A 24325-nucleotide genomic window follows, 5' to 3' on the forward strand; every position below is an offset into this window, starting at 1 on the left:
GCCACAAAGATCACAGATAGTATCCTGACAAATCCCCTTAGTGTACAGTCTGTCTTTGGTAAGCAGTCTGTTGTGCATACTCATCCAGTAAATGAAACCGCGAGAGTTCTAGAGAGAGAAAGTGATGGCTTCTTTCTAGGATTTTCAGCTTGTTAATTGCTCATGTAGTAGTCATTTAACGCATTCGCAAACAATTTTATTATGTGTATGCTAGAAAAGTGTCTCTTGTAGTCTTGTTGGTAACCACATGGTAAACTTGTGTATATCCAATCTTCTTTCCCCGTGTCCTTAACGCACCATGGAACATTGTTGTATGTTTTAATCTTGAACTATTGACACTCTAACTGTATTGTAAGGTTTCTGTTCAAGCTTCTGTTAGGACTTTTATGCAATCTGTGTCATTATGTAATCTATTGCTAGAAGTGAAGAAATAATAATATTAATTAATGAAATAATTGATTTTCAGCTTGGTGGGTTTTTCATATGGACATACACTTACCATCTGGTGAAGAGTTCGTCATTAAAATTTAAGGCGCTAATAGCAGCTGAAGAGGAGGCTATAAAACAGCCCAACAAGGACTTAGAAGCAAATGAGAACTCTCATCTTCTTAGTGGACATAATCGACAGTATGCTGCACTAATCCAACCAGTATGTTTTTGCTTTTTTTTTTTTAACTATTATAGGAACTTCCCCACTTCTCTATGTCTGATGAAGAACTGAGCAAATGTTGTAGGAGTATATCTTAAAGTAACACTTGTAGTTGTAGATATGTGCAAAGTTCATAACATTGGATCTCTTAACTTTTTTCTTTGCAAAACTGTAGGCATCTCCTAGAAAAGAGGAGCCCATTTGGCGAAAGGTAGTCGATGTCTTCCGTCAGATTCTAGAGGAGTTAATGGCACCTCCTACTGTCGCTGCTGTGAGTTTCTCTGATCCTTTTCTTTGTATGTATAACAATTTAATGTTCTATTTATTTGAATATTCTAGTCTCAAGTAACACTCAAAAGAGCTAACCAAAAAAACATGATAAATGGGTGCCTAATGCAAGTATCTCTGAACACTCTAAACTTGATTGTTCATTTATGTCAAGGTTTTTGGACTCTTGTTTGGTGCAATTACTTGGTTGAAGGACCTCATTATTGGTGAAAGTGCACCATTTCACGTTATTCAAGACTGCATCAAATTGCTTGGGTAGGCTTCTATATATCCACAATTTGTATGTGGCGGTTTTACATGTGGGATCTTCCAATTCTCCAATTGATCTCACCTGTAAGACCGTCTCATAGAAGACTCGCGGTTTTACATGTGGGATCTTCCAATTCTCCAATTGATCTCACCTGTAAGACCGTCTCATAGAAGACTCATTACTAATTACCAACTTTTCTGTAATAAATTTTCTCTACATATGGATCATCTGAACTTTGCTGCATATATTTACTTATCTGTAGGGATGGAACTATACCATGTATCACTCTTATTCTTGGTGGAAATTTAACTCAAGGTACATAATCTTTATCATAATGGCTTTCTTTTGGTATCTGCTCGCAGTAGAATAGCAGATTAAGGGAAAAGGAATTCTGATGATTGATTTCTGAAATGAGACAGGTTTAAAATCAACCAAAGTAAAGACACCAGTGATTCTTGGAATCATATTTGTGAAGTACATTCTACTTCCGGTAATCGGAGTTGGAGTTGTGAAAGCTGCTGATAACCTTGGCTTTCTCCCTTCAGACCCTTTATATCACTTTGTGCTCATGCTTCAATTCAGTCTTCCCCCAGCCATGAATATTGGTTAGTACACAACTTTCCTGTTTCATTTCCATTGCCGGTAGATGTACGTCATTTTAGGGGGCTCCGAAATTTAATAGGATAAATTAAAACGTGTTACTAAAGTGACACTATGATGTTAATCTCGGTTCTAGTCTGATTCTCAAAATCGGCCATTGCTGTCTGATCTTGGTCATTTTGCCACCAATGTGGCTGGCACCTCATAGTGTGGTCACGTGCTCACGTCAAATCTCCAAAATCTTTATGACTTGGCTGCGATCTAGAATTTCTACCACGAGTGCTTGCGGTTCTTATAATGTGAATTGACTATTACTCCGTAATTAACAACTCATTTTCATTATGGTTTTATCCAAAAACAGTCATTTTCTGTTTTTAACATTATGGAACATAATGGTAGTAAAAGGCTTACCTACGTCATACCCCTTTCATTGGCGGATCTAGCAATAGGTTCCAAAGTCCCAGATCAACATAAAGCTAAACTATGTTGTGCATTTTGCCTATTAGTTGTGCTAAAATATGTAATTATATAAGTTTTGTAAAATAGTACTCATATTTAATAAAATTCAAAGGACCGCCCACGAAAAGTTTTTTTTGGGATCCTTTAATTTTTCACGTCAAAGGCAAGAGCCTTCGTGGTTGTTTAATTACCATAACCATATATGTTTGTTGTATTTATGAATGCAGGAACCATGACACAGTTATTTGATGTTGGACAAGAAGAATGCTCAGTCATATTTCTGTGGACATATGCTTTTGCAGCTCTTGCACTTACTCTATGGTCTACTGTATTCTTGTGGATTCTTTCCTGAACAACATATGAGTGTAGGATGTGTAACATTTTCGACTATTCTTCAACAAGTAATTATTTCAATGATGTATAATTGTATCATAGCAATCATCAATGGAGCAAAAATTTTCCGATTACCAGAGTGATACAGTGATAATGTTGGACAATGTCGCCCTCAATATGCTCCACAGTCCACATACACTTCCTTTTTTTTTTTTTTTTGGTGTTGACCAGGAGTATCCCCTACCGACAGGTGGGGCAATCTCCTTCGGGGTACTGAAGGCAATTTAATGGGTTGACCCCTCCCAAGTTTGGCTTTTTCATTCGCAAGAGTCAGGAATCGAACCCCTGACCACTTGTTTAAGAGATGAGAGCCCTTACCACTCACACCAGCCAACTTTGGTAGTCCACATACACTTCCTGATTAGCGAAGAATACAAGTCCGCATATTTTTCCATTTCTAATGGAGTAGTCTGTATTAGTTTAGGAGAACGATTTTGATAGAGAGTATAACGCTTGTCTCATATTTTATGAGTGTGTTGATTAATCGGTTCACTAAGTCAAACATAAAAACAGGTGACATGGTGTACAATGTACTTATAAGTGGCGTTATAACTACCCTAGTCAACTAAGGCCTCATACGTTTGATACAATGTGCAAATTATCTCTATAACTTTCTACTAGTGCAAATTAACCGCCAACTTTCTACTAGTGCAAATTAACCGCATTAGTTATACCACATGTGCAATTAAGTCCAATTGGAGATATTTAGGTAAATTTCTTGCCGTTCAAAACACCGGAAAAATGACTAGGACAAAATCAAATAAAAAAAGCACTATCAGAGGAGATTTGTAAGACTTGTCGTAGACTTGTAGCAGCCTAATTACCAATACCCCTACACAATGATTGTTTCTTCAGTTTTATCAAAACATGACCACAATTGGATAGGGGAACTAAAATCAAAGAGCAAGAGTAAGTCACAAAATCCAAAATCATCACCAGAAGTCATCTTAAATTAGTCAAATTGATTCCCAAATTCTTTCCTAATAAGTTTTTGTTCAGTGGATGACGAAAAACAAAGGTACATATCCAAAGCACCATGTACTTGACGACTCGTATGAATCAAACCAAGCATGAGAAAGAGAGATGAAAGTACTAAGGTATGGTAAAATTATTGTTGTTCTATTGGGTTTGCAATAAAAAAACGAAGGAAAAAAAAAGAAAAATTAGATTTGTAAAGAGGTGATGGCAAAGTTATTTTATTGGGCAATACGGGTTTACTAGTGACTAAATCGTCTGAATGGTCATAACCAGAGGTGGCTCGGCCCAACCCGTTCGTTAGGGCGTCACGTCACCATTTGACTCGCCACTCTAGATGGGTCAGAGTTAAATTTCCTTAGCTTGACCTAGCTCGTCGACCGTCAAAAAGCTAGAAACAACAAATGGTTTACCGCAACCAAACTAGGGTCCACATTAGGATTAGTGTTGGGTTCTCTTAATTGATGATGACATAACCATTTAACTTGTGTCTTCTTAGTTTACTATTTCAGGTTTAATCGATCAATTTGCAAGTCTTAATCAATCAAGGATCGTCAATCGTTTGCTACCTAAGATATAGAGTCATTTGGTCAACCTATGTAAAAGAGTAAAGAGTAAAATACATGTAATAGTGACAGTCAGGCATACCGTCACTTATAACGGGTAGTAGTATGCTTGACCATCTCGTTTGACCCGTCACACTTGAAGCAAATCTTTCATTTCAAATATTTCATCTTTATCAAAATAGGCTTTCATACTTTAGATTTCAAACTTGAAATATTTGGAAGGGTGGTCTTTAGAAAGGAGTTTGAAAAGAGTACTTCAAAATATTTCCTCTTTTATAATACACCTTTGCTTGTTTTCTTATAAAACTTTGTTTGGTTCTTTCTCTCTTTAACAAGAATTGTCTTCTTGCTAATGTCCTCTCCTCTTTGTTTCTGAAAATACAAAGGCTCTTTAAGGTTACTTATAAACTCTCTTTTCTCCTTTTTGCTTCTTAGAAAGAAGCCCTTTTGGTGCTAGTTTGGGAAGGTCAACACTTGTGTCTCATGACCAAAATTTTGACTACAAACCCTAGCATGCACCCATCCGTTTTTTTCCTCTATAAAAGGAGCACCACCCTTCACTTTGAAAGTAAGACTTTTACTTGAGAAATCAAAGCATTTTGCAAAATCAGTTTTAAGAACTCAAAGCTTTTTAATTTGTAAAAATCTTCTAAAGTCTTCAAGTGTGTCAGTCGAAATCACTGTTACCTCATAGTATTGTACTCTCTCATCTAGAAACGTTTGTAACAATAAGTTGTCCTTCTCAATTCTTTTCAAAGAATCAGTCTAAGGAAACTTGGTTTGTAAACATTCTAGTTAGAGTGTAGAGTTCATAGACGGAGTAGTCTTAGAACTCGTGTCGCAACCGGAGTAGGCTGTTGGTCCTTTTGTTGTTAGTGTTTTAAAGTAGTCGGAGTAGATTACCTCACTTATCAATAAAAGAAGATTGGACGTAGGCCTTTAGAGTGTCGGCCGAACCAATTCAAAATCGCTGTGTTGTTTATCTCTTCGCTTTTAATTCCGCTGCAACTTAGTTACTCGTTTTTATTTTACGATTTTGTTAGTAACAGTACTGAATACTGTCACTGCTGGTTTTACTTCATAAACTAAGACCATCGAGTAACAGTCAGAACAACTGTCACTTCCAAACATCACTTGTTTCTTCGAGCTTCCGTGATACACATTTAATCATTTCATTTAATTGATGTATCCATTCGCTCTTCACATTGTTCATCAACTTATCTTTAAACAATAAAGATTTAAGTTGAATTTTTTAAAATAGTATCTAATTCACCCCCTCCCCCTCTTAGGTACTTAGAATCCATAAATCTTCAATTGGTATCAGAGTCCCGTGCTTTTGATCGAGGTTAACCGCCTTTGAGTTTGATTCTTGGTATATGGATTCTACAAAACACTCCAAGATCCCGGTCTTTACCGGTGAGAATTTTGGGTGGTGGAAGCTCAAAATGGAGCACTATATCAAAAGTATCGATTATCAATGTTGGAAAATCATTGAGGATGGACCTCTTGTCATTGAGGAAACCGACATTATTACAGGTTCTACTAAAATCAAGGCCGAAAAAGATTACAATGAAAATGATTTTAAATTGGCCGAAAAGAACTCGAAAGCAATGTCGATTCTTCAACGATGTGTTGGAGAGGCCGGGGTGAGTCGAATCTCCGGATGTCCTACGGCCAAATTAATTTGGGATTCCCTTGTTCTTGTCTATGAAGGGACGTCTCAAGTTAGAAAACACCGTATTGACCTTCTCATGCAACAATATGAGATGTTTCACATGTCAAAGGATGAATCCATAAATAGTTTTTCATCTCGCTTTTCGTGTATTATCAATCAGCTAAAAAGTCTAAGGAGAAATTTCGAGTCTGAGGACATCATTCGAAAAATTCTTCGTAGTCTTACCACTAAATGGCAACCTAAGGTGACCGCCATAGGGGAAGCCAAAGACTTGTCCACTCACTCTCTTCATGAACTAATGGGATCACTAATGGCTCACGAGTTCAATCTCGATAAGCACTCTAGTGAATCCTCAAGGGGAAAGAGTCTTGCTCTAGCATCCTCTTCAATTGATGATGAGGATGAAGAGGAAGATGAGTTTGCTTTGTTCTCTAGGAACTTAGTTGGAATGGTGAATGACCATGGACACAAAAAGTTCAATAATAATCACACGAAAAAACGCTTTCCCAAGAGAAGACCTACTTCCACTATAGGATGCTTTAAATGTGGTGACAACTCACATCAAATTAAAGAATGTCCTAAGTGGGATGAGATTAAGTCGAAGGATAAGCGAGATAAGGCTAAGAAGGATTACAAGAACAGGGTCATGTCTGCCATTTGGGGAATGTCCGACTCCGAGGATGATGAAATCATCGAGGAGGAACTAGAGGCTAAAATGTGTCTTACAAGTCATCTTAAGGACAAAGTCTCAAAAACTTCTAAAATTGAACATCTTAGATGTCTCATGGCTCACCCCGGTGACTCCGACTCGGACTCCGACAATGAGGTAAAACATCTAAAAGCCAAGGTTAGATCTTACTCCAAAGAAAAAGTATGTAAGATTCTCGACAAACTCTTTGATAAGTGTCGTTCACAAAATGATAAGCTTGACGTCATGCCAGACGAAATTGAAGAAATTGCACAAGAAAACTTTAACCTAAAAAATGAACTGAAAGCAACAGACACTATCACTGTCACCTCTGAAGCATATGATGAAGTAAAAAGAGTCAACAAATTGAACAAACAATTGTTTAAAGAACTAGAGTGTCTTAGGTCGACCCCCAATGATGTCTCCGACCTTGAAAATGTCAACACCACTCTTGTTATACAAATGTCCATGATAACCAAGGATCGTGATGAACTTTTAAAAGAAAAATCTGTTTTCAAAGATGTCATTGATGACCTAGTTGATGAGGTAGAAGAACTTAAAGTAACAGTGTTTCAGACTGTCACCTCTAACAGTAAAAATGAAGTTTCGAATGAACTTGTCACTAAGTTATCCAAGGAGAATGAATGTCTTAAGGTTAACATAGATGCATACAAGAGGGAGATTTGAATGCTTCACGAAAAATTTGTCAAAGTTCAACATGATTCTCCCGAATGTAGTTCATCTAGTTCTAAAATCGTTCACCTAGAGAAATGCATCTCGAGTCTTAAGCTTAATGTTCAACAAAAATCTGAAAATTTCATGGAGTTGAAGTCCGAGTATGTCATAATGAAGAAAGAGCTTGAAAACTCTAAAGAAAGAATTAAGTATCTTACTTTTAAAGTCGATGAGCTAAACAAGGAACTTGTTGAGGCTAAGAATGTTTCGAAAAATTGGAAAGGCAGCCAAAACGTCTTAAACTTTCTCACAAATCAGTCTAAAAGATGTGATAGAGTTGCCGGTCTCGGTTTTAAATGGAACAGTCAGTCCGACTGTCACATCCAAAAATCGGATCCCACCAAAACCGACTTTAGAAGAAGGAAATATGTTGGTCTTCCCGAGCATATCATTTGCAACTATTGTGGTAAGACCGGTCATGTCTTTAATGCTTTAAAAAAGAGACATAATGATATCAACAAGAACATCAAAGTTGTAAAACAAATGTGGATTAGAAAAGATATGTTAAGAAATATAAAAGATAAGAAGGGACCCAAATTCATTTTGGTTCCTAAACTCAAAGTCTAATCTCGTGTAGGGCTTGGTGAGAGGTGACCGCAATTGGTACTTGGATAGTGGATATTCTCGTCACATGACGGGAGATAGAAGTCAATTCCTCTCACTAGATGCGTATGATGGTGGCAAGGTAACGTTTGGTGATGACAAGAATGGTGGAATTATTGGCATTAGGAAGGTCGGTAAGTCATCGTTACTTTGTGTCGACAACGTGCGGCTTGTCAAAGGTTTGAAACATAATCTCCTTAGTATTTCTCAACTTTGTGATAAAGGTAACATTGTGGAATTTAGTGCTAATTTGTGTCGAATAATTGATGCCACAACTCATGAAATAATTCTCGAAGGGAGACGTGTCAAAGATGTTTATTTAACCGACTTAAACATGTTATCCGGTCATACCATATCATGCATGAGTGTAATGAAAAATGATCCTTGGTTGTGGCACAAAAGGTTTGGACATGTTAGTGCTAAAACTCTTAATACTCTTAGAAGACTTGACTTAGTTGAAGGCTTTCCTAACATGAAGTTTGATTTTGATAAAGTATGTGATGAATGTGCTAAATGTAAACATGTTAGAAGTTCCTTTAAACCAAAAAGAATCGTGAGTACAAGTCGTCTTCTACAACTTTTACATATCGACTTATGTGGCCCAATGAGAACTAGAAGTAGAGGTGGTAGTCGGTATGTGTGTGTCATTGTTGATGATTACTCTAGGTTCATTTGGGCACTCTTATTAAGTTCAAAGAATGAGGCATTTGATGAGTTTCTAATTTGGTTGAAAAAGATTCAAAATAAACTTGATTTAAAACTTGTTTCCATAAGAACCGATCATAGAACCGAATTTCAAAACTCATCATTTGGTGCTTATTGTGATAGACAATGGTGTAGATTATAATTTCTCGGCTCCTAGAACCCCATAACAAAATGGAGTGGTCGAAAGAATGAATAGAACCCCACAATAAAATGGAGTGTAGACCATAATTTCTCTTAAATGATTGACTAATTAGGGACATGTTAGTATGATATTGTTCTTTCTCGTGTTTGCATATTGTTTGTTAACCGTAAATTGATATCATCTTTGTGAATTGGTAATCACTCAACTTCACGTCTAGTGCAATGTTTATTTTCACATCACCATTAAATCCAAAAACTCAATTGTATACATTTTATTTATGAGACCCAACCAACCTTTACCTTCCTATAATTAATTGAGCCTATTTCCCTTCAAACAAAACCCGTCCAACTCCCTAAATCAACCCAACCTCACAAACTCCCACCTACCAACCGTCCATCTTCCTCCTCACCTACCCTTACCATTTTTACTATGGTAAAAACCTCTTACAATACTAAACTTAAACCTACCCTCATGTCAACCCCTACCTCACCATCAGACCCCACCTCCAATCCATCCTCCTCTCAAACCGACATAACCAAAAGAAAAGGATCCTACGCCTTTCCCATTAACCCGACACCTGAAACCCCTCTCGCACCCGAAACCCCCCTTAAACCCTTACCTATAGCCACACTCTCTCCCAAAAAACCCATACCCCCTGAACCCCCGAACTCCTCCATGATCGGGAAGCGAACCTGTGCCGCCAATCGGAAAACCACTCCCTCAGTAGGGTCGTCATCGGCTACGGTCATCATTCTCGATGGGGATAATGATGAAGACAATCACCTTGACCACTCCCCTCAATCAGAGGAAGAAGTAGATCAGGGGGATCAGGAGGTTGTTGTACTGGCCAAATCACAGCGAGGGGTCAAGAGAAAGGGAACAGTCAGTCTCCCCGATATAAATGAGGAAGCTGAGGGTGATGAAACCAATGTCGAAAAAGACGTGATTGATTTGAATGAGGATAATCTTGCTTGTGACAGATCTGAGTCACCAACAAAAAACGATAAAGGAAAGGGAAAGGTCTCTGACCTTGATGATGATCTCGGGGTTGAGGATACTGTTCCTAAGAAAACAAAAAGGGAAAAGTTGCAAAAGGGTCCACCACAGAAGAAAGCCAAAGTTTCGGCTGTGTTAGGAAAAGGGAAAGTCGTCTTTCTCGGACCCAATGACTTGGTCCCTTTATTATCTAAGTGGGATGTGGATTCACTGTGGGCCCAAATCGACGCATTAAATCTTCCTCCTTCGATCTATCGTCACTGTGAAAGGTTGATCTCCAAAGACGTGGTTCACTCGACTCGGATCTATGAAAAAACATGCTATGATCGACCCGCATTTGACAAGGTCCGGGAAATGTTAGCTGTTAAAAAATGGGAAGATTTAATGGAGATCACGGAACTGGTATATGTCTGTGAAGTGGTTCAATTCTATGCATCTTTACGGGTTGATAAATCCGGAACCTCTCTCACTGCCAAAGTCAATGGTAAGCCTTTCACCCTCACTAAAAGTGATTTTTCTGAGATTCTTCAAATTCCGAACGAAGGTTATCACAACCTTCCATCTGAAACTTGGCCCGCCCTTGACTATGCCTCCCCTTTGACAATCGCTAAAACCGTTTACCCGAAAGCAGTAACATGCGGGTCTGTTGGAAATACCCAAATCCCTCCCCCTCTCCGCTTGATTTTTAACATGTTGTGTCGCACCCTGTACCCATCCGGTGACCGTACAAAATTGTCCATTGCCCAACAATATCTTATCTACCACATCGCTACTCACAGAAAAATTAACCTACCCGGCCTCATGTTTCGCCTCTTTTCTGCAATGACCGCCAAACTTCATGACCCCAAAGATACTAGCATTATCCGTCTACCATATTGTATGTGGGTGTCCAAGGTCTTGAAAGCTAAGGGTTTGTTACTTTCAACTAGTGTAGGGTGTATCAATTGTTGTGACACAATGAGTGATGGTCAGTTTGGGAAGATGCTAATTAGGATTGGTGATGATAAGTTACACCCGGTGAAGTCTCGTGCTAAGGGCCAAGAGTCGGCCTCATCTAGTAAAGGCTCGGGTCCCAACATGGCAGCCGTTCTAAAGGTCGTGCAAGATTTGGGTGAATGGGTCAAAGCTGATTTGGAGAAGAAGGATGTTGCTATTACTCGCCTTGAGAAGGCCGTGGATGGGCTCAAAGGGGAAGTAGATATCATCTCTACCCTCCTTCAAGCTAAGGATGATGGCAATTCCGAGGGAAATTCCGATGGTGACCAAGTCTCCTCCTCTTAGACCCAAACCGTGTCCATAATCAAGCTCTTTTGCCGTTTTTTTTACACCCCTACCCTTCACTCTCACTTTAAATTTGGTGGTGTAATCTTAAACTTAAACTAGCCGTGGTGAACATCGTTTGAACTATGTTTAAACTGTGATTTGTGTTGACCTTGTTATCTTTTCACATCTATGCATATCTTTATGTGTTTTCTAACATGTGTTCTCCAATGATCCAACGATAGCATCTTTGCCCTTTTGATGATGTCAAGAGGGGGAAAAGGTAAAAACTCATGTTCTTGTCTTCTATAGTAATTTGATTAACCCTTGATATGCTCTAAATTTCTCAATTAATCCCTGATATGTGGTTTATTCTCTATGTCTAGTCTATCTTGCTTTAGGTCTTTTGCTTCATTTGGTTAACATACTCTAATTTACATCTTCTTGGTGTTTTTTGACTAAACACGAAAGGGGGAATATTAGCTTTGATAGACATTCATTTTTTGTTAGGGCTTGTCATCATCAAAGGGGGGAATTTGTTGGGTTCTCTTAATTGATGATGACATACCCATTTAACTTGTGCCTTCTTAGTTTACTATTTAAGGTTTAATCGATCAATTTGCAAGTCTTAATCAATCAAGGATCGTCAATCATTTGCTACCCAAGATATAGAGTCGTTTGGTCAACCTATGTAAAAGATGAAAGAGTAAAATACATGTAATAGTGACAGTCAGGCACACCGTCACTTATAACGGGTAGTAGTATGCTTGACCATCTCGTTTGACCCGTCACACTTGAAGCAAATCTTTCATTTCAAATATTTCATCTTTATCAAAATAGGCTTTCATACTTCAGATTTCAAACTTGAAATATTTGGAAGGGTGGTCTTTAGAAAGGAGTTTGAAAAGAGTACTTCAAAATATTTCCTCTTTTATGATACACCTTTGCTTGTTTCTTATAAAACTTTGTTTGGTTCTTTCTCTCTTTAACAAGAATTGTCTTCTTGCTAATGTCCTCTCCTCTTTATTTCTGAAAATGCAAAGGCTCTTTAAGGTTACTTATAAACTTTCTTTTCTCCTTTTTGCTTCTTAGAAAGAAGCCCTTTTGGTGCTAGTTTGGGAAGGTCAACACTTGTGTCTCATGACCAAAATTTTGACTACAAACCCTAGCATGCACCCATCCGTTTTTTTCCTCTATAAAAGGAGCACCACCCTTCACTTTGAAAGTAAGACTTTTACTTGAGAAATCAAAGCATTTTGCAAAATCAGTTTTAAGAACTCAAAGCTTTTTAATTTGCAAAAATCATCTAAAGTCTTCAAGTGTGTCAGTCGAAATCACTGTTACCTCATAGTATTGTACTCTCTCATCTAGAAACGTTTGTAACAATATGTTGGGAAATGTGTCCTCAACAATAGTGCGATCACATGATTTAAATATCATTATTAAATCTCATTTTAAAGAATACAATTGGGAAGTATTTTTACTGTCAACTGATCAACATATATCGGTAATGGTTGGCTGACTAGAGTTTGACATTACTGTCGTGCGACGGTGGTGATCAGTTGATCCCCTAGGTCATACCTATAGGGTAACACTCTTAATTGATCATTTAATTAATCGTATAATGTTACGAGTTAATTAAATTACTTGAAAATTGACGGACGATTTTGGAAGTAAAATTTACGTATCACATTGAAATGTGATTAAATGAGATGCGGTCTGAGTAATCAAATTGTATCATTACTCAGATGAAATTATTGTTTAAGAAAACAATTGATTTGAATGAATTATTTTAAATACAAACTGTTGTGATTTATAAACGGTAAAATATTTTGGTACAAGTAATTATGAATTACTAAGTCGATTTTGCATGTGACGTATTTTTTTAATAATACGTTGATTTTTAATATGTTAAAAATGCACAACAAATTTATGTAACATATGACATGTGACATCAGACAAAATTGACAAAAATAATATGGATCCCATATTATAAGTGGACCGAAATATGGAGGGATTATGGTGATTAAATTATGTTTAATAATTTAAGTGGAAACAATATGATGACACTACCTACACCTAGCCTTGCATACCTATTCTCTTGGTTAGAGAATCATGCCCATGCATAGGCTACCCAATCTCTCCCCCCACCGGTTTTACCAAGATCATTTAGAGAGTTTTTCTTCTCTAATTTTTAGTTCAATCAACACACATAATTTCTAGTGTAAGAAATTAATTTCCTCTCTACATTTTAATGAGAAATTAGAGAGATAAAACACTCCAAAATTCTTCTACTCTTGACCGAATATTCAAGAGCACAAACAATATTTTTGGGTCATTTTTCTACAAGAATTAATATTATCTAGTACTCATAATATTAATTTTAATTAAGAGTAAGCTTTGGGTATAATTCCTTGGGAGAGATCCTACACTTGGGTCTTTGTTCATCCAAAAGGAAAGCTCAAGAACAAAAGAGAAGGAGATCTCTTTTGTGCCCATTTGAACCGAAATCCCAATGTAAGAACATGATTTCTTCTTTATTTTGCTAATTAGTTTGCATGCATAAGACCTTTATTAATTTTATGACAAATTAATTTAATAACATATTTGAATATGTAAGTATATAGATCTACTTTTCCTTCAATCGGTATCAAGAGCCATTGTTGTTTGCATGCAAATCGGTTAAAAGTTTTTCCGAGTTATAAAGATTAACATATAAAACTTGTAAAATTTGTGTTATTATGATATATCACGAAATTAATTCATGCATGTTAAAATTTCTGGTCCTAAAATGTTTTAGGATATTTTGGTTAAATTTACGGATTTTTATTGTTCATATTATACAATAATGACATTTAAATATGATTTTATGAGTAAAAATGTCATTTTCGGTCTAAAATTAGCTATACTTCGAATTTTTCAGTGATTTTTGGATATGTTGTCACATATATTATTTTGAGATAACCTGTAAATTTTCATAATTTTTGGACTTGTTATGCTCGAAAAATGGATTTTTCATTATTAAATTCGGATTTAGGTGAAAAATAGGTTAATATGAGTTAAATTTCGAATCTGGTCATAGAAATTTAATATGTTGTCACATGCAATTTTACAAGATGTGTGTAAAATAATGGGCTATAGTGAAGTCTTTTTGCATGATTTATGGATTTTTGAAGAAAAATAGCATAAATAGTGACATTATTAGTGAAAAATTAATAAAACATAATCTATGACTAAGGAAAAACGTCCAATGTTGCATTTTATTATCTTTTTCCAGATCTAAAATTGAAAAGTTAATGAATATAATTTTTCCATGTTTTTATGATTATTTTATTAAAAACCGATAAACCGCAACATTGTTTTTCCGGAAATATTTCGAAATTTTTGACCTAAGGTTTTGAACATTATGAGTGTCATGGTATTTTTCCAGAATGTTCATGAGTTTAAATTTCAAAATTTGAATTTATTTGAAATTTTGTGATTTATTTGAAGTTTATAGCTTATTTTTGTAATTTTTAGTCCATTAATGAACAATTTTATAAATATGAGTTAATTATGGTCAAATTATTAGTGAAGACTAAATTTTGAGTCCTAAGAGGTTAGGGTAATTAACTTATGCATAAATATGAATTTATGTATTTTTGTGATTGTAAAATGTTGAAATCACGCAAATCCGTAAAAACCGAGTAATATACGATATTGGCTAATTAAAGGCGATTTAGCATAAAATTTAGCATGTTCATACATATTATAATGCTGCATTTTCTTTATGATTGTCATAAATTTAATTTATGTAATTTTTGAATTATGTAATTTTACTTAGTATGGCCTTGGATTTTAATTGGTATTTCCCGAAATGTATGGGAATATCGATTCGGTTGTAATTTTATTGTGATCTCGTATCACCGTTTTGTAATTTAAATAGATTTATTTTATTTTTGTTACAAATGTATAATAGGAAATTATGTAATTTATTATGTAATTTTATTCATTCCGGGGTTCCCAAAGACGGATTTCTTCATGAATGGCGATACATAAAGACGGTGTTACCTCGAGATGCGTGTCACAACCGAAGTTAAAGGGACCAATGGAGTAGTTGGTTTCCGAATATGTAATAGTTAAATAGTTTTTTATTTTATTTTAGGAAAGGCCATACTAGGATTTATTTATTTTATGCTTGCATTTTATTTTATGTCGCATGCATCGCTAAATCGCCATAACTAAAACATGCATCTTCTTTCATCGAGTTTATCGACCGTGTCAATTAAAATTATCGTAGTTCACCGCTTTAGTTCACTTAAAACGTGATAGATAATAAATTGACATGACCTCTCGCTGAATACTGCCACTGCTGGTTTTCTGTTTTTACTTCATAAACTAAGACCATCGAGTATGGTCAGACTCTCGAGGGAGGTTTAGTTTTCGGTACTTGTCGTTAGGAGCACCTAGACCAAAACACAATTTATAACTCCACAAACAACTCTACAATTAGTAAAGAGGCAAGTAAAGGTCGGATCCCAAGGGACGGGAATTGAGATGAGATTTTCAATTGCAACTAGCGGTGTCTAGGGGTGTCACAAATTGGGGTTGGAATAGAAGATCACTAAACTAAATAACAATAAAAGTAAACAAGCAAGATGATTAAAAAGGGATGTAAACAATTGATAAAAGGCACTAGGGTGTCATGGGGTCATAGGGGATTCATGAGAATTGATCATACAAACATATTCTCAAATTATAAGCAAACAATTATTGTTGTGATGGATCGAGTTGGTTTATATCTTACAATCCTAGGAAAGTTTGGGTCCCGGAGCCGAATCGATTAGATTATACAACACCTACAAGTCGACTTAATCTTCCCTACTCAACTATATGCATGGTCTAATGAGACTCGAGTTGGTTTATATATTACAAGTCTCATTGAAAAGATAGGTGATGGGTAAAAAATACAAGGATTCATAGGCTCGCATTTCATCAAACATAACATGTGCATAAGTTGAGATCACAACAAGCAAGCAAATAAACTATGAAAACATATTAAATTAAGCATGAATCATCCCCCATGTTGGTTTCCCCTAATTACCCATTAACCCTAGCTAAGGAAACTACTCACTCATTATCATGTTTCACATGCTAGTAAGGTTGTCAATCATACCAACAAAGTAAAACATGATGAATAAATGAAAATGATTAACAATAATTAAAAAGGGATTAAGAGAATTATACCTACTAATGATTCCAATAATAAAGCAAAGAATAATAGAAGTACTTGATGATTGATTGGAAGGTTGTCAATCTTCCAATAATAACCCAAATAATCTTCAATTACCCAAAATGAAAGATGAACAAAAGAGAGATTACGGAAATGAAATTTGTATTAAGACTTGATTAAATGTTGATTACAAGATTTAAAGAGGGATTTGATTGATATTAACTACTCTAAAGATTGCTAAGAAGAACATGCTTAGCTAATTAGACTAATGGGGTATTTATAGTAGGGATTAGGTATATAAATTAGGGTTAACTAAGGGCTTAAATGACGATTAAGTCCTTGAGGAATCGCCGGTCTAAAGAGAGACTCCGGTCTCCTTTTCGCCGGTCTTTGGAAAAATATGCGCATCCTTCCTTGAACATGTAGAAGACGGATTTAGCTGTCATAGAATCCGAGCGTCCAAGGCACGGGACGGGCGGATTGTGGAGGATTTGGCCGAGCGGATTCTTGGGGTGGACGGGCGGATTGTGGTGGTTCTGGACGGGCGTCCAGCTAGGGAAGACGCTCGAATTGCCTATGCTGGATGGGCGGCTTGTGGACAATCCGCTCGGATTGTCTTACAACTTCTTCCTTTCTTCTTTTCTTCCTTTCTCTTCATAAAATCCTTGAGGATTTCCTCGAAGATGCAAGGATCTTTTCTCATCATTGCCCATTTACTAGAGTATGTACAAAGGCCTTCTAATCTTGTCTTCTCTTTGATGCTTGGTCATTGAATTCAATCAATTTAGCTCTATTTTGCCATGAAAATGCAAGGTTTGCACTACTTTCCTACCAAGGACACAAAACCTCAAAGAATATGCAAAACAAAGGACTAAAGACAATAAATGACCCAAATATGCACTAAAAAGCATGGGAACAAGGCTAATTCTGGGACTAAATACGCTCAAATTAGGGTGACATCAAATATCCCCAAACCAAACCTTTGCTCGTCCCGAGTAAAGAGGTGACCAAGACTAGGACCTTTATTTTAAACTAACCTAATATCATAGCCGATATGAGACAATTAGCGGGTCTCACTCTGCCCCTTCAACTCACAATAAGACAACCATGAGGTAGGATGCCTTCTTGTAAGGCAAGGTGGGTCTTGCCAAAATGGCGACACATCCAAACATTAAAGCACAAAAAAAAATCAAGTATGGATGCATCTACAAAATAATAGCCACTTTCCTCATCTAAATGGCAGAAATTATCTACAAGGGAAGCAATTCAAGGGTACACACTCCTTCATAGATGCAATTTCTTCAAACTACTAAGCCTAGAAGGATACCAATAAATCACCTCCAAGTTGTGTCAAGCTAGGGTACCTTTGTCCTCAATCGTTAAATGCTTTTGTCAAGAGTAGACTCCCTATGGCGTTAGAAACACTGGAGTATCGCGGAATTCCCCCTCTTGCCTAGACAAGAAGAAGGGTCGTCCCCTCTCTACCATGCACAAAAATGGATACGATGGATAAAGGGATCGATAGTATTTGAGTTTCATTTGGGAGTTTGCTTTGTTGTTGTTTTTTTTCCCCCCAATTTCTTGTGGCATATAACATTTGAGAACAATTTCTTGCCATTTCTTTTGATGTTTGGCAATTCAACACTTGACAACTTTCAACTTTTGCATTTCTTTTTGAACATTTTCAAAGTCACCCCATATGTAGTGAGGGTGCCTTATAATTGAAGCTTTAGGAGTCTATTTTTGCTCCTCTTTTCATTTGATGCATTTTGCAAACTTTCTTTCACTTTTCATTTCATTCCTTTGAACTCAAATCAATTTCTTTTTGTGCCCATTCCCTTTGATGACAAAAATGTGGTAGAACATGGATGATGGATGCATGGTTTCAAGGGTCACCTTGGAATAAACGGCTGCCAAGGAGTTATCACACCACAAGGTACTCTTGACTAGGCCTTAATCAATGGGTCAAAGGATACTAGCATGACACATCCTAGGGTGTTTTACAAGTATTCTAACAAGCAAAGTCTTAATACGAAAAGGCATCTACTAGGGCCTATGTACACTTGTCAAGTTTCCCAAGTAGATGGTTTCACAAAATTTTTCTATCATGCAATCTACGTGCCATGATGAAACTAACATTTATACATCCTAATGCATATGATTCTTCCAACTAGTATGACATATAAACTAAATGCAAGTCCTAGATTCACATTGTTTATACTGTATCAATCAAAATAAAGCCACATAGTCATTAACATAGAGAGGAAAAAGGAGATTGGAAAGATCATACCATGCGGTCTTCAATATCCTCATGTCTCGGATGTGGCGTAGTCGATCAATGTGAACAAGGATAGAACAAACACAATATATACAACAATATATACAAGACTACACTACAAAGGAAATGAACATGTTTTTGGTTTTTCAATTTTTCAATTTTTTTGATTTTTCGAAATTTTTGATTTTTTTTGGATTTTTTTGAATAAAAGTTAAGTTAGAATTTCTCATCCCCACACTAATATGGGCATTGTCCTCAATGGCCAATATGATAGGAAATTATGCAAGAATGATGCATGAAGTCTATACTAAATGCAAGCTATACTATGCTACACTACATGATGCATGGGTTTTTGTTTATGACGGAGAGCGTAATTTAGATTACCTCTTGTTGCGTATGCATGTACTTCCCCAAACCAAAATAGACATTATCTCTAATGTTTTAAATTTGGGGGTAGTTCATGCACACAAGATGCAATGCATGAAACTAATTGTCATTTTGGATTTTTCAAAAGGGAACAATAAAAGAACACCTCAATGGAGCCGAGGTGTTAGTCCTAATAGTGCTAGGACTCTTCCAAACTATGATCAAGATAAAATAAATAAAACAAAGAAAGAAGTAGACAAACCTCAAGAGGGTAGGAGCCTCCAAAGCTTGCTAATCTTCCACCATATCATCATTGTCATCATTTTCCTCCATAGAAGCGGACTCATCTCCACTTCCCTCTTCACTTCCTTGCTCACTTCTTTCATCACTTCCTTCATCATCTTCATTAGCCTCTTCTTCTTCATCTACCTCTCCAACAATGCCTTCATCATCAACAACCTCATCATTGACATTCTCATCTTCACCCGGTCGTTCACCCCTAGATGCACTTGGAAAGAAGACTTCCTTATCCGCCCAACTAGGCAAAGGACATGAAGGATCGAGTAGTCCTTGCCTAGCTAAATGAAGGAGGGGTGGATATTGGGCCAAGTATGCATCTTCCCGATCCTTATAAGCTTGTGTGTGCATCTCTTGCATAAGTAGAGTCATGTAGTCATTACCCACTTCAACACCTTCGGGTTTGAACTCTTGATATTTGAATGGATAGGGTGGTGTGACAATGGAGGAGGAGGGCTTTTCAATTTCACCCCTTTGTTGACGGATGATGTACTCGGCTTCCTTTGAGAGTGGAAGAAGGTAATTTGTTCGATGAACACTCAAGCGGCATATCTTGGAAGGCAAAGTGAAAGATCTAGCATCATTGGTGAGCCACCCATAGTTGGTGTCAAGAGAGTTATGCTTGACCCACTTGTACTTGTTAATCATGGCATCCATGTCAATGAGATGACCCCCTTTGATCGCCACATAGGTGTTATTCTTGTTGAAATTTGGATCAAAGTGCTTGGCCAAGAGAGTAACTAGACCTCCATTTACGATAAAAGCGGTGCCTTCCTTTCCACAATCAATATTGAGCCATCTTTCCACCAAAAGCCTTAGAGCATTGTAAGGCTTGGTGAATTCCCTTCCGACATTTAAGGCCGACTCAAGTAGAACACAATCGAGCTTGGTAAAGTGGTTAGTGTCTTTTCTTGAAATTATAGTATTCCCGATGACCTTGTGCCACACTCTAATGCCCGGATGGTGGACTAATAGAGCGCGACAAGCATGAAAGTTCTCAAATTTCTTCCCGAAAATCGCCTCCCAAAGAGGAGCGGGGTCATATTTTTCGGACATCTTCACATAATAAGGTGTATCACTAAGACCTAATGCTTTACCCAAAACATCAAAGGTGATGCGCCTATTCACATTGGCAAGGCGAAACTCAATGTATGTTCTAGTCTCTACCTTAGTCACTTTCAATGAATTTAAAAATTCCAAGGTAAGGGAGGGGTATGTCAATTCTCTTGTAGTAAACAATTTTCCCAACCCCATGGCTTCAAAGAAGGCTTTTGTTTGTTCAAGGACACCTAATTTGTTCAAAGCATCTTCACATATGAATTTGGTGGGTAGAATGGCTTTCTTAGCATACTTGGCAAATGTATCCCTATGGGAGTTAGAAATGAAAATTACCTCCGGATAGTTTGGTAATTGAGCAATTTCCGGAGTTGTTGATGTTGTTGCTTCCAAGGGAGGATTTTGTTGTTGTTGAACTTCCAAGTTTGCACTAGCAACCACCATAGCCATTGAAGCTTTCTTTACTTGAAGGCATTATTGCCTTTTTGAGAGTGCCTTTGCCTTGAGTGCCTTTGTTGATCCTTTTGTCCTTGCCATTGATGATTATACCAAGAAAAGATTGAAAATCTTCAATTTTCAATTATACCCAAATCGATTTCAAGATGAAAGGATTTACCTTTGTATTTCAAAAATCGACTCAAAGATTGAAGATTTTGGTACTTGGATTGATTATTGTTATAAAAGGAGTGATTAATTGTTGTTGTAAGGAAGTTTGAATTTGATTTTGTTGAATTTGGTTGAGGAAATCTTGTTTTTGGTAATGGAAAGGATGAGGGTTTTGGGGTTTTGGGGTTTTTGGGTAGTGTTTGAATGTATGAATGAATGAATGAATGTGGGAAGGTGTATTTAAAAGACCCGAAATTTTCAAACTGTAGGGGGAAGACGAGCGGATTCCCTTCGGGACGCTCGGATTCTGCTCAATCTGGGTTCAGGAAATCTCGTCTAAAGACGAGCGTCTTTCAGTGAAGACGGGCAGATTTCTGCAATTCAGGACGAGCGGATTCCGTTGAAGACGAGCGGATTCTGTTACAGTGACTTTGGTTATTCTGCACTGGCAAAAAGACGGGCGTCTTTCTGCAAAGACGAGCGGATTCTTTCAGACGAGCGTCTTCTCAGCTGGGACTCTCAGATTCTCTAACAGTCCCAAATTTTAAATTTTGCAGTTCATTTGGACGGACGGATTCTGCCACAGACGCTCGGATTCCCATAAGACGAGCGGATTACCCATAGGGACGCACGGATTCCACCTGGTCTACCCGGATTCAGTTCCATACGTGCACTTGCATATCCCGTGTCATTTTCATTCTTCAAATCCCGTGTTCTTCATTGTAGGGGCACTACAAAGGCATGAATAGCCTAGGCAATTGCTATCCCCACACTAATCTAAAGCACTACACATCAATAAAATCATTAGTCCCTCCCTCACTTCTCCCAAAAATGATAAATATCTTGATCAAGGCATAAAAATCCGAAAATGACAAAAATGCAATGTAAGAATTAAAATGCAAGTTAGGGAGTTATAAATATTTATAAAAGGTGGTTTGGAGAGGACTCCACCAAACTCTCATCCTTAGTGAGATGTCATGGGGGCATGTCCAAGGTGTTGTTGATGTTACTCAACACCTTGAAGAAGTAGTCAAAAGCTTGTTCATTGTCATGATAAAGATCCTCAATAGATCTTTGCACTTATTGTCCTTCATGATGGTCTTGATCGATAGCATTACCAATATAGGGATTGAAAATCCCTTCAAACTCATCGTCCCAAAGACCACAAACTTCATCTACTTGGTCACTAAAGATCTCTTGAGTTGATAGAGACAACTCTCCCACTTTCTTGTTTTGGCCAATAAGGCCATCCTCTTCATTGCTTGGCTTTGATGAGCTTTTCAAGCTCTTTGTTACAATTCTCTTGCTCTTTTGATGGTGCATCATCAACTTTCTTCTTCCATTGGAATTCCGACTTCTTCCTATCATCCTTCCGGCTATAATGATCAACCATAAAACATGGTTCATGCAAACGGGGAGCTCTCATGGTCTTGTCAAGATTGAAAGTTATGCTCTCATCTCCCACTTCTAGAGTGAGCTCTCCATGCTTCACATCTATCACCGCACCCGCGGTGTGCAAGAAAGGTCTTCCTAGAATTATTGGAATATTGGAGTCTTCTTCCATGTCAACAATGACAAAGTCCACCGGGATGAAAAATTTCCCAACTCTTACGGGAACATCTTCCCATATCCCTAGTGGTGTCTTCGTCGATCTATCGGCCATTTGGAGTGTGATATTGGTGCATTTAAGCTCTCCCATCCCTAACCTTTTACTTACCGAATATGGCATAACACTCACACTAGCCCCTAGATCACATAAGGCTTTGTTGATCGTGGTGTCGCCAATGGTACACGGTATTGAGAAGCTTCCCGGATCCTTAAGTTTTGGAGGTGAACTCCCTTGAAGTATTGCACTACGCACCTTAGTGAAGGCGATAGTCTTAAGCTTGCGGATTGACTTCTTCTTCGTAAGGATGTCTTTCATGTATTTTGCATAGGCCGGCACGTGATTTATTAATTCCGTGAAAGGAATCGAGACTTCCAAATTCTTCACAATTTCCATAAATTTTCCAAGTTGGTCATCAAATTTGGGCTTGGCTTGACGACTTGGAAAAGGAAGTCTAATCACAATGGGCTCCTTCTCCTTGGCCCTGTCTTCACTTTTGTTTAAAACTTCTTCTTTTGATGGTTCTCCATCCTTGGAGTTTTGCACAACTTCTTCTTTGTCACTAGCTTCCACAACTTCATCCTCAACTTGCTTCTTTGGTGCTTCATACCTCGTACCACTTCTCAAGTGAATGGCACTAACCGTTTCATGTCTTGGGGGATTACTTTGAGGTGGTAATTGCCCCTTTTGTCTTTGTGAGCTTGAAGATGCTGGTTGAGTCAATTGGGTTTCCAACATTTTGGTGTGGGCTAGGATGTTGTTGATGGTGATTTCCTTTGCTTGACTATCCTTTTGCATTTGAGTGAAAAACTCTTGTTGATTCTTTTGCATTTGGAGGACCGCTTTTTGAACATCAAAACCTTGGTCATTTTGTTGATTGTATGGAGTTTGATTTTGGTAACCTTGGTTTTGGTTGTAAAAGGGTCTTTGATTTTGGTTTCTCATGGGAGGTGGGGTGTATGTTGGTTGAGGGTTTTGAACATTTTGGCTTTTGTATGAGAGATTTGGGTGGAATTTGGTGTTTTCATTGTAATAATTGGAATAAGGGGTACCACTCTTATATGCTTGAAAACCATTCACTTGTTCATTTGTTCCTCTACATTCACTTTGGTCATGTCCCAAAGTTCCACAATTCTCACATATCCCACTTGGGATTGATGAATATGCCGTCATGGCATTAACATGATGCTTTGGTGATTTTGAGGCTTCTTCAAGTCTAGCCATAGCTTTTTCAAACTTCAAGTTGATGGTATCAATGTGAGCACTAAGTTGAGCACCCAATTGAGTAATGGAGTCCACTTCATGCTTTCCTCCCATAGTAGCCTTGCGAGGTCTACTATATTGTGAGTTATGGACCGCCATTTCCTCAATCTTGTTCCAAGTTTGATTGTCGTCAACTTCGGTGAACATTCCATTTGATCCCATGTTGAGAATGTTTCTTGAGTCTTCATAAAGACCATTCCAAAATTGTTGTACCAAGAACCACTCGCTAAGTCCATGATGAGGACATGAGCGACAAATTCCCTTGAATCGCTCCCAAGCTTCATACAAGAATTCTTCATCTCTTTGCTTAAAGCCCGTAATTTGAGCTCTTAGCATGTTAGTCTTTTCCGGTGGGTAGAACTTTTTGTAGAAAGCTAGAGCCAACTTCTTCCAAGAATCAATTCCGAGAGTAGCCTTATCAAGGCCTTTCAACCATTGTTTTGCGGTGCCAATTAGAGAAAGAGGAAATAAGACCCATCGAATTTGGTCTTGAGTTACACCGGTTTGTGAAATCGCATCACAATAGTCACAAAAAGTCTCCATGTGAGAGTGAGGGTCTTCACTAGGCATCCCCCCAAATTGGCTTCTTTCGACTAATTGGATAAATGCGGATTTGGCAATAAAGTTTCCGGTTAAATGTTGTGGTGTGGGAGTACC

The 24325-nt window shown here is 37.5% G+C and overlaps 1 protein-coding gene and 1 non-coding gene across 2 annotated transcripts in view; both read left to right on the plus strand.

The window, feature by feature from the left end:
• Positions 1–2713, plus strand: part of LOC141586834 (protein PIN-LIKES 7-like) — a 34225-nt gene extending 31512 nt beyond the window's left edge. The window contains exons 6-11 of the mRNA XM_074408216.1: positions 467–649; positions 825–920; positions 1092–1192; positions 1450–1502; positions 1607–1792; positions 2474–2713. Of these exons, the coding sequence (XP_074264317.1) occupies positions 467–649; positions 825–920; positions 1092–1192; positions 1450–1502; positions 1607–1792; positions 2474–2598 (744 nt within the window). The 3' untranslated portion in view covers positions 2599–2713. The remainder of the gene's footprint in view (positions 1–466; positions 650–824; positions 921–1091; positions 1193–1449; positions 1503–1606; positions 1793–2473) is intronic.
• Positions 2714–23897: 21184 nt separating this feature from the next.
• LOC141589329 (small nucleolar RNA R71) lies at positions 23898–24004 on the plus strand. The gene has a single exon (XR_012520272.1). It is a non-coding gene; the product is annotated as a small nucleolar RNA R71 (small nucleolar RNA).
• The last annotated feature ends 321 nt before the right edge of the window (positions 24005–24325 follow it).

This window comes from Silene latifolia, chromosome 6 (assembly GCF_048544455.1).
Source record: "Silene latifolia isolate original U9 population chromosome 6, ASM4854445v1, whole genome shotgun sequence".
NCBI classification, from domain to species: Eukaryota; Viridiplantae; Streptophyta; class Magnoliopsida; order Caryophyllales; family Caryophyllaceae; genus Silene; species Silene latifolia.